This window comes from Nannospalax galili, unplaced genomic scaffold (assembly GCF_000622305.1).
Source record: "Nannospalax galili isolate Female #2095 unplaced genomic scaffold, S.galili_v1.0 scaffold64, whole genome shotgun sequence".
In the NCBI taxonomy this organism is placed as follows: domain Eukaryota; kingdom Metazoa; phylum Chordata; class Mammalia; order Rodentia; family Spalacidae; genus Nannospalax; species Nannospalax galili.
The window spans coordinates 1,287,371-1,298,960 of record NW_008352316.1 but is presented as its reverse complement, the minus strand read 5'-3'; the positions used below and the strand labels follow the sequence as shown (position 1 = coordinate 1,298,960).

Sequence of the window (11,590 nt, the reverse complement as noted above, 5' to 3'; positions counted from 1 at the left end):
GAAAGAGATATACTCTTGCTCTGGAGTGTGTTACTGAATATGTTAAATCTGTAGTGAAATGCTTCTTCTAATCATGTAGTTATTAGAAATTTAAAAAATAATGATTAAAATAATAATCATCAAACTAAATAAATAAAGAATTGCAAATAGGGAAAAAAGAATTATATAAAATTTCATGCAAGCACTTTGTAAGTCAGGCAGCATCAGAAATGTAAGTTTTAACTATTAGTAAGTTATTGCCTTCCCAAGCTCTTTCCATCCTCAGTGGCATCTTAATAGCAACCATTATTTGAGTCACTTTCAACTGCAAAAAGTAGCCACTTTACCCTGTTCAAGATGCTTCTGAGGCAATTCAAAGCAGTGTTTCTTTGTTCCCTTGTAGTGCTTGATGCTGCTCATCATCGACATTGGCCTGGGGTGTTGAAGGTGGTGTCTGGGTGCCACATATCCTTATTTCAGATTCCATTACCAGAAGATGGGATGCAGTTTGGAGGGTCAATGAGCTTACATGGAAATCACATGACTCTGGCTTGTTTTCATGGTCCAAATTTCCGTTCAAAATCTTGGGCTCTTTTTCATTTAGAAGAACCAAATATTGCCTTTTGGACTGAAGCTCAGAAAATCTGGGAAGATGGTAAACTAACACATTTCTAGCTTTTACTCTTTGCTAGCTTCTGACATGATTGTAAATGACAAAATAATTTTCTTTTCTCAGATTGTGTGCCAATTTGAGGGTATGTGTGTATGTTTGTGTACATGTATTTTATACATATATATATGTGTGTATATAATGTGTGTATGTATATGATGTGTGTGCATGTATGTGTATGAATTGTACATGTGGAGGTCAGAGAACAGTCTCAGTTCCCAGTCTTTCCACTCCACCCTGTTTGAGATGGAGTCTCTTTTTTTGTTGTTCACTGCTGTATACTCTAGGCTAGCTTCCCTCAAGCTTCTGGGGAGTCTCCTGTTTCTACCTCCCATCCCACCATAGGAGTACTGAGATTACAGACACAACTCCATGTGCCCAGCTTTACATGGGTTCTGGGGATTCATACTCAGGCCCTCATACTTGCAGGACAAGCATTGTGCACAGTGAGACCTCTCCCTTATCTCCCCTTTGTGTTTTTGTTGTTTTATTTACATTTTATTTCTTTACTTGGGGAATAGACATGTGCTTGCTGTACAGCACATGTGTGGAAGTCAGAGGACAGCTTGGAGACTTGGTTCTCAGCTTCCACCATGTGAGTCCTGGGGATTGAACTCAGGTTGCCAGGTTTGGTGAATTAAGGTTTCCAGGTTTTGTGGCAAGTGTCTTTAACCCCCTGAGCTATCTCACGGGCCCCTTTTGAACATTTTTATTCGAGAAGTTCATGTATTTTGTGGAGAAGTCCATCTCTTGGTTTTCATGTAGCTAACATTTATTGTCAATGAGTCAACATCTATGAAGTCTGGAACTTGTTAAAGAAACATGTTAAGCAAATTTCTGAACTTGCCATCTTACTTCCTGTTATTTAAATTTTGTCCTGCTAAGAACATAAAGCTAGTTTAAGGAGATTCTTTGTCAGATAAGGCTATGTTATGAAACTTCTGTGCATGGCTATACTTTTCCATGAATATAGTGATAAAATCCAGTTTTGTTTTTTTTTTTTGAGCACTTTCCTACTCAGTGGTTTCCTTTTGTTTTGTATTTTGGAACATTGTCTTATTCTGTAGCCCAGCCTGGTCTGGAACTCTATATAGCCCAGGCTGGCCTCAAACTCATGATCCTCATGGTTTTGCCTCCTGAGTGCTGTTTTACAAGGTATACACCACTATACCTGGCATACTTAGTGGTCTCAATGATGAAAGATGGAGGGAAAAATCATTGATGTTCTTCCTTCCACTGGGATAAATCCAGTTACAACTAAAATAAATAATGTGTGGTGTTTTTTCTCATTTACTTAGTTTTCACTATCTGTGTATGACATAGCTAAGTATATTTCTCTGAGGCCATGATTTTCTTGACTCTTTACTATAGTTTGTCACTTCCAGAAACATACTTTCCTTATGTTCTAGGCTCTAGTGATCATTCTACATATATTGTACAAACACTGGATTTTCATCTGGGTCATAATACCATGGTTACCAAACCATGTGGTGCTCTGGAAAGTCCAATGGCAACAATAACCAAGATAACAAGACGTCGCCATGAAAACCCACCCCATGGAGTAGCAAGTGTGAAAGAATGGTTCAACTATGTGACTGCCACCAGGAACGAAGGTTAAAATTTTAGTCTTTGTAGAGCTTGTTTCCTCTGTTTCTTTTTCTCTTTTGGGCTCTTGTCAACTGTTTAGAATTTAAGTAGAGGTCAAGTCTTCATGTCTTTACACAGTTTTCATTTTATTTCTGTTGATAGAAATGATTATTTAGTACATAAATAATCAGCCTAGTACTATAGCATTTCATAGACAAATTATTTTAGGTATTAACTGAAACCATTCGAAATAAAATTGATTTTAAATAATTAAATTTGTTATATTTGATGATACTTTTGGAAATATTTGGAATGTTTTGGAGAATATTTTTAAAAACATTTTATAGTTACACTAAAAATTGGAGGTTTTTTTGCACAAATAGCAGAGTGCCACAAGTGTAGGGTTCTGCTCGTCTAGAATAAAATTTTAGTAACTTTATTCCTATCAAGTTATAATTTTAAAGAAATGTTTTTGATAGGTTTTCCATCTATTAAATTCACTAGTTCTGTGGTACCTTACTAGATGACACATCTGTGTTTTTTTCAGTTTGCATTTACAGAATTAATTGTTACTGATCCATCTGATGTTTAGGAATCTGATTAGATTAATACATGTTAAAACTTGATTTTTTTACTTAAAATTACTTTCTTTCAAAATGAAAATGATGACTTGGACCTTAGAGTTTTAGAGGACCTTTCAAGACTAGACAGACCTTCCAGATGGATAAAATAATGAGAACACTATGCCTATTTTGACTAGTCTATACTCCTAATCGGGATTTAAGAAAGAGTTACTGTTTGTCTGGGATGTTCCAGAGGGGCTATGACATATTGAATTGCTATTTGTGTATCACAGTAATTTTCATAACTGTAGTATAATCATACTACAAATGTCTAGGAAAATTAGGACTAATGTCAAGGCTCAGGATAATATTTAGTTCTTTTTTTTTTTTTTTTTTTTTGGTCTTTTTGAGACAGGGTTTCCCTGTAGCCCCAGCTGGCCTGGAACTCACTATGTAGACCAGGCTGGCCTCAAACTCACAAAGATCCACCTGCCTCTGCCTCCCAATGCTGGGACTAAAGGTGTGTACCACCATACCCAGCTTAGTTCCAAACTTTTATATTAAGAATAAAGTGTTCAATCTATGGAGACTTTTGGGCTTAATGAAATACAAGTTTAGACTTGAATTCATTCAATTAAGAATAATAATCTTTTTTTTTTTTTTTTTTTTTTTTTTTTTTGAGCTGAGGACCGAACCCAGGGCCTTGAGCTTGCTAGGCAAGTGCTCTAACACTGAACTAAATCCCCAACCCCAATAATCATTTTAAAGCTGGAAAAACCAAAAACAGTAGATACTGGGTTTATCCAAAATTCACATTATATAGTTGTGCTTTTGATAACAATAAATATGTACATATCTTTTTTAAAATGTCATTATTCCCAAATTGTAAGATGGTGAGAGTTCAATGTATTGCAGTGGCTTTAAAGCTACAGTTCATCAGTGTCTTTTGTCTTAATTTGACATGTCCTTGTGTCTTGCATGCAGAGCTAAACTTACTTCGCAATGTTGATGCTAATAACCCAGAGAACAGCAACACCGTGAAAAATTCTAGTTTGCTGAGTGGATTCAGAGGAGGTTCTAGCTACAACCATGAAACTGAGACTATCTTTGCATTACCAAGGATGCAGCTTGAATTTAAATCCATTCATGTTCAAGAGCCACAAGAACCTTCATTACAAGGTATATGGAAAAGTAATCTCTCATTTTAACAGTTGCTAAGAAAATTCTAGAGACTCTTCAAACTACTACTGTCCACAGGTTATTTTGATATATTAATTTAATGAAACTGATTATGTATATCAAATTGATTGATCTTTCTTACCATATATGTAGCCTCTCAAAATTTATTTAACCTATTTGTATCTTTTCTCTCAAGTACTGAGAATAATTATTGGACTTGATTTATTATGAGAAACAATGGGGCATGCTAGAAAATATCTTAATAGACTATCATTAGTCTTTCAATAATGTATACATAGAAATTGCTCATTTCTTTAATTGTCTTTCAGGTACATGGGTCTGTGTAAAGCTTTATTGATGGAAAGAGCAGTTGTTTCAAGAATATTTTTAATAAAAGAATTTTTATCATTGCAGATGCTAACTTGAAGCCCAAGGTAGAATGTAGTGTAGTGACAGAGTTCACTGACCACATTTGTGTTACTATGGATGCCGAGCTCATCATGTTTCTTCATGATCTAGTGTCAGCTTATCTGAAAGAAAAAGAAAAGGGTATGTTACATATTTTTATTTCCTTCTTTCAGTTTGCAGAGACATAAATTAACATGGAAGGCTTTTATGTTCTAGTGATAGATAGCCTTTTCCTTCATGGGTTGCAAATGTTAGTATATAGCATTGCTGTCTACATGACAGATTTCCTGAGTATCTGCTACCTGCTGAATACATGGCGCTCTGTTTTAAAAAAAATGCTTTTACATTTATTTATTTTGTTGTTTTTATGTGTGTATACATGTGTACATCATGCTAATGTGTAGAAATCAGGATGACTTAAGGAGCTGGTTTTCTCCTTTCACTAGGGATCAAACAGGTCCTCAGGATTGGTGGCAAGCACCTTCACCTGCTTAGCCATCTCATAGGCCCACATGGCATTCTTTTTTACCATAAGGTGTTTTTTACTTTATAAAGAGTTTCTTAAAATATATTATGAAAGTCTTGAGTTAGGCCTGTAGGTGATTTTTGCAAAGTAGGAAGATGTGAGGAAATACTACAGATTTAAGTAAAATGACTGCCAAGTGCAGTGCCCTGTACCTGCTATCAAGTACATGATCTCAGCCATCTTTACCATAACAGCAACTTACTTTTCTCCAAGAAATACTAATAGTTGGTATTTACTCAAAGCTTATTTTTTTATTTTTTTTTATTTTATGTGTATGAGTATATTACCTACATGTATGTAAGTACACCCGTGTTGTGCCATGCTCACGGAGGTCAGAAGGTGTCAAATTCCCCTGTAACTGCAGTTAGAAACAGCATTTACCTGCTGGGTAGGTGCTGGGAATAAGACCCAGATCCTCTGCAAGAACAGCAGTGTTCTTAACCACCCCAGCCCCGTACTCATAGCTTATTTTTAAAGAAATACCTTTTAACAAATGTAATTAAATGCAAGAGAATGCATAAATGAGAGGTCGAGCCAATAACTATGTTCTTATGATGTTTTAAAATAAAGTTTTAAGGGGCTAGAGAGATGGCTCAGTGGTTAAGAGTACTGATTGCTCTTGCAGAGAACCTGGGTTCGATTCCCAGCACCCACATGGCAGCTACAAACCGTCCTTAACTCCAGCTCCAGGGGAATCCAAAGCCCTCTTCTGACCCTAACTTCAGTTCCAGGGGAAACCAAAGCCCTCTTCTGACCTCCGAGGCATTGCACGACACAGGTGCACTCACGTACATGCAGGCAACACACTCATACATACAAAATTAAAATATTAAAAATAATAATAAAATTTTAAGATCCCATTTTTTAATACTTTTTTATTGTAGCCATTTTTCCACCTCGGATTCTATCTACTCGACCAGGACAGAAAAGTCCAATTATTATACATGATGATAATTCTTCTGACAGAGATAGAGAAGATAGCATCACTTATACCACTGTGGACTGGAGAGATTTCATGTGCAACACATGGCATCTGGAACCTACTCTGAGGTGAGTAGTATATACCTCGATACATCCAAAGGGATATTACAGTAGATGCTCTTCCCACTGCTGTGACAAAATACCTGACAAGCACCATAAAGGGAGTAAGGGTTTATTTTGGCTCACAGTTTAAGAAGGGATAACCCCATCTTGATGGTACAACATGAGGCAACTGGTCACATTGTGTCTACATTCAGGAAGCAGAGAGGAATTGGGGCCAGTCTGTAGCACCTCAGGACCTGCCCCTACAGACCCTCACTGCCTCTAGTAAAGTTTCACTTCCTAAAGATTTTACAACCTTGAAAAATTGTGCCAAAAGCTGGGAAATGAAAAATAGTGAAAAATGCTTTCATGCAACTTCAGAAGTTCTCATATTTCCAAACCTGTTTAAAAGTTCAAAGTCTCTTCTGAGATTCAACGCACTCAATTATTTACTGTGAGCCCCTGCACAATCAAAAAGCAAATTATATACTCTTAACAGACATTCTATCTAAGACTTTTGGAGTCCAGAAAATTCATCAGGAAGTCCAGATGCCAGTAATGGATCTTGTCGTGGTTCGAATCAGAAATGCCCTCCATAGGCTCAAATGTTTGAACACTTTGTCCAATATTGGTATTCACCTACTCTGAGGTGAGTAGTGCGTATGTACCTCAAGATAGCCAAAGGGATATTACACTTAGAGTGAACATTCTCCATTTCATACGGACAAATGAGGACACAGTAAGGAAAGATTTGCACCAATGTGGTAACAGATACCAAACCCTGTAGTCTGTATTAGTTACTTTTCCATTGCTGTGATGACACCATGACCAAAAGTAACTCATGGAAGAAAGACTATTTTGTCTTATGGTTCCAGAGAGATAAGAGTCCATCATGATGGGGAGGCATGGCAACAGGAGCAGGAAGCTGAGAACTCACATCTTCAACCACAAACACAAGTAGAGAGAGTGAACCAGAAGTGGGTGGAGCTATGAACTCTCAAAGCCCACCCCCAGTGACACTTCCTCCAGCAAGGCTAGACCTCTTAAAGGTTCCATGACCTTCCAAACAACACCACCAACTGTGTACAGAGTGTTCAAATATTTGAGCCTATGGAGGGCATTTCTCATTGAAACCGCAACAAGATCCATGACTGGCATCTGGACCTCCTGATGAATTTTCTGGACTCCAAAAGTCTTAGATAGCCCTATCCTTTCAGCTGTGCCTCTTATAACACACATAGCCTCTCTCTTTGGCCAGTTCCTTTCTTTGCCTGAAGCTTTTCCTTGGCAGACGTCTCATGATCCTGACATCTGTAACATCTGGGCTTTCCTCTGAAACTTACATTCACCTGTCACAGCTTCATGCAGTGGCCTTTTGGGGCTTCCTTGCAGGGATTGTGACACAGTCGCACACGGCCTGGCCTCGGTGGTCTTAGGGATCTTGACACAAGCCTCTATGATCCACTTATTCTTGTATCATCCATGCCTCTAAAACCAATACCATGTAGACAGTGCTTCCAAATTGTGCTACTAGCTCAAGATGTAGCCACAGTAGCAAGATGTAGCAGTCATGCATCATTGGTAAAGGGCCATAACAATTTCTTACTAGAAATATGTTATGACAATTCTACAGTGTCATGGTGTCCTCCTGTTTGTATGCTAAACACTATAAAACTATGGCTAAAATGTTTAATTTAATGTAGTAATAAAGATACTAGTTTCTTTTATTGAATCACATTCTTCTACAGTCATACCAGCTAGTTTCAAAGTCATCAAAAGTATCTTCTAATTTTAACTATAATAATTGCTATAATTAGTAGTGCTTTGTATTATTTGTGATTAACATAGCCTTCCTATTTTTTTTCTCTTTTTCATCTGCTTTATTATTCAAATTATAATTGTACAAATACTTGGATGCTATACTACTTAGTTTCAGCTATAAACTTGATAGTCTAGAGTCATCTGAGAGAGTCTCAATTGAGAGGTTGTTCAAATCATGTTGGCTTATGACTGTATCTCTGAGGAATTTCCTTGATTATCGATTAATGCATGATGTGCCATCCCTAGGCAGATGGGCCTAGGCTGTATAAGAATGCTAGCTCAACAAGTCAGAGAGAAAACCAGTAAGCACCATTCCTCCATGATACAGAACTTCTAAAGTTCAGGAGAAGTGCTGAAATTCTGTAGTCAACATCTCTGTATACTCACCTAGCCACAGATAGTACCCAGTGCCTTCTGCTAACCTGTTCAGGTCAAGGACCTGTCTGTGAAAGCATGCAGGAATAGACCAAAATGAGTAGTTCCCAAAGAAAGTCAGGAAGAAGTGCTGAAGTACACTACTTTGTTCCTTTGTTAACATTGCCAGTCAGATAAATCATCAGTATAGGACAGAAAGACCAGGAAGTGAGCCATTAATAGTCTGTCTTCTATAAAGAAGAAGGAAATGTCAGGGTTAAAGAGAAGATGGTTCTCCTTTCAAACATGTTCAGCACATAGCACTCAATAAATTTTAGTTTTTTCCCCATTATAGTTGCATACTTGTGAAATCTTTAAACTAGTTGGCCAGGCTCAAAATAAATTGCATCAACATTCCATTGCTTGTATAGTATGTCAGAGATACTTTCAATTACAGATCCATTATTTTCAGAATGCTGTTATATGAATCCAGAGTTCTGATGCTCAAGTATTCACACATGAAGTATTTTTCCCAGACCACATTAAGGGAGTTCAGTGTTGTTCATGGAGCTACCCTCAGGGCTATGAGAACATATCATATATACTGACAATGACTATATTATTGTTTTAGATTAATTTCATGGACTGGAAGAAAGATTGACCCAGTAGGTGTTGATTACATCCTTCAAAAATTGGGCTTTCATCATGCCAGGACTACTATTCCCAAATGGCTTCAGAGAGGAGTGATGGACCCACTGGACAAGGTGCTGTCTGTTCTCATCAAAAAGCTTGGCACTGCACTACAGGATGAAAAGGAAAAGAAAGGAAAAGACAAAGAAGAACACTAAAATAGTAACTTGATCTGTGAAAAACCAGATTGAGTCCATTAAGTTTTATTGCACTGGAGTTTTGTTGTTTTTGTTTTTAAAGAATAATTTTAAAATAATTCTAATTTTGTGGCCATCATAGTAAAGATTTGTAATTTAACCTGTTTATTCTAGCTCTACCATTCTGTGTACAGTGAAGTATTGCATGAAAATGTAGATGTTGAGAAAAACTAGATTAAAATATACACACCTGTTCATTAAGATTAATAATTGTATTATGTGCAATATGATTCCTGCATTTAAAATATTTGCAGAGTAACTGTGACTTTTTTTGTTATTGGCCATAACTTTTAGAAAAAAAATCTTGTTGATAATGTGATTGAGGGTGTCATTAATTGCCTTTTTTAAATGTAGACTTGTATAAATACCTATTTGTATATAGTTTGAGTAATTGTGGTGATTGTATACCACTAAAATATTGTTTTTAATTATTCTAATAAAGTCATTAATGGCTTCAGTCCTTATTGTTTCATAGTTACAAGTTGGTCTCTTAGATAATGAGAACAGGAGGTAGAAATTGCTTAAGTAACAAAAGAAAAGTGACTAGTTTTTTTCTTGACAAGACCTGGAAGTGTCCTTGGACAGAACATTTGTCCTTGCTTGAGACCGGAGGTGTCAGAACTATCTAAGCCAAAGATGTCTCTGGTTCCACCATAGCTAGCAGCTGGGAATACCAAGGGGTTCTGATTTTGTTTGGGTTGTTTTGTTTTGTTTTGTTTTTTCCCTTCTCTTTTCCCTGAAGTAGTTACACTGTTCCTGGAAGCCATGCTGAGGACCTGACCTGAACCTTGAGAGACCTGAATACCTGGAATGAGAATTAGACTGACCAGTTTATCTACTCCCCTCCTCCCTCCACTTAACCCTTATTAACTCCAGACCAATGAGGAGGCTCAATGGAATCCTGTTCCCAAGGACCCCTCCTGCTGTGCAGGAGCTCTGCCTTCTCCTCTAAGCTCCCTATATATAATAAAATACTTGTTTCTAAAACCCTTTGTAGTCTGTGAATTTCATTCTTTGAATTCATGAGATAAGAACCCAAAAGCCTCTGGCTTGAGGTGGCTTTGGTGGTCATTGAGTTTCTCGGACCCTATCCTCTCAACCTAAGCCTAGCAGCCAAGAAAGGCTTTGTTGCTCTCAAAGAGACCCTGATATTCCCTTATCAATAATACTTATAAAAACTTTAAATACAAAAAATTACCTCAAAACATTATTAACAACTATTAAAAATAGTTCCAGGGATAAGGTCAGCAGAGGTTTTAGAGAGACATTAGCTATGTTCTGTTCTGGTGTTAAATGTTCATTTTTATCATTACATTGTATTCCTTTATGTGCAAGTTTGTATGTATCCTTTGTGTATATGAAGTCATAAGGTATAAATATTATATAATATACATGCATGTATAATGTACATGTGAAAAAATATATGTGTGTATGTATACTAAAAGGAATTTAAAAGAATTTCAATATCTAAAATAATCCATCCTCAGCATAAATAAATATTCAGAAGTAGGTGTGATGCCGATAACTCAAGCCAGGACAGTCTGGAGAGACAGTGAATTGAAGAAACTAGACCTAAAAACACCTCGAGAAAGCCTGTAGTAAACTTTTGCATGGAGATGGGTATTGTGATAGAACACATTCAACCACAGGCCTGATACCCTGTAGTAAGCATAGGGGAGCTAAGGTTTGCTGTTTAATGTAGACAGTAGGTCTACTAGACTATCTCATTGTTTGTCTCAAGCTTGACAGAAATTGGAATTTCTCCAGATAATCCCATGCTGAAAGAAGAGAAAGCCTAAAACCTGAGCCAGCCTAAAGGAAAACTTTTCTCCTGGAGAGTAGAGCCAAAACAATGATGGGCCAGACATCTTGACCAGGACTGCTGAGATATGCATAACTCTAGTCCTCTATTTATTTCTGAACCTCACTTCAGGCACCTAAGATCTACTTGCACATCTTTGTCCCTCTTCTTTATGTGGCCACATTGACTATCAATTCGACTCTCTTAATTGGCTTTTTGAGGACAGGTGGCCAAACCTGGCTTGTGGCATGTGACCCTAAGTCCAGTAACAACCGTTGCTTTTCAATCTTTGAATCCTCTCCAGCTCTTCCCAAAACTGGTACCCTGTGCTAGCTACTTATTCTGTTAAGCTTAACACAGAAGGAAGTTCTGTGCTTATTTTGGTTATAAAGTCTTAATACTACCAGAAAGTTCATTACTTTATAAAACAAAAATCTATTAGTTCCCTATTGGAGTCCCATTTTAGGTACTAACCTGAGATTTCGGTTTAAACAATGGGCAAGAGGCATGCATAAGGAAGCAGTTCTGGCCAAGGTGTTCAAGTAGCACTAAAGGCCCATTAATGGGAAAACTGCTGATGAGAATAGAATCTCTTCCTGGGTGGAGACCTAGCATTTCAATTAGACCTGGCCAAAGGGCCACTCCAAGAAAGGCTAGTTCAGCTTAAGCCATGCTAAAGAGATAGACAAAATACTATATTTAATGAGATAATGTACTGTTTCCTCCCCAAACCCCTGACTCCTAGCATTGTAGTTTACCAAGGCCATAGCCATGTAAGTATGCATGCTTTTC

At 37.2% G+C, this 11,590-nt stretch overlaps 1 protein-coding gene across 13 annotated transcripts in view; it reads left to right on the top strand.

Moving 5' to 3' along the window:
• The window catches only part of Kiaa1109 (KIAA1109 ortholog), a 249,263-nt gene extending 239,806 nt beyond the window's left edge, over positions 1-9,457 (top strand). For 9 of the 13 annotated variants that reach the window (XM_029554131.1, XM_029554129.1, XM_029554128.1 and 6 more), the window contains 6 exons: positions 362-634; positions 2,059-2,262; positions 3,784-3,978; positions 4,393-4,527; positions 5,797-5,962; positions 8,742-9,457. In XM_029554131.1, the coding sequence (XP_029409991.1) occupies positions 362-634; positions 2,059-2,262; positions 3,784-3,978; positions 4,393-4,527; positions 5,797-5,962; positions 8,742-8,958 (1,190 nt within the window). In that variant the 3' untranslated portion in view covers positions 8,959-9,457. The remainder of the gene's footprint in view (positions 1-361; positions 635-2,058; positions 2,263-3,783; positions 3,979-4,392; positions 4,528-5,796; positions 5,963-8,741) is intronic. The other 4 variants (XM_029554132.1, XM_029554136.1, XM_029554138.1 and 1 more) reach the window with 2 other exon arrangements.
• The last annotated feature ends 2,133 nt before the right edge of the window (positions 9,458-11,590 follow it).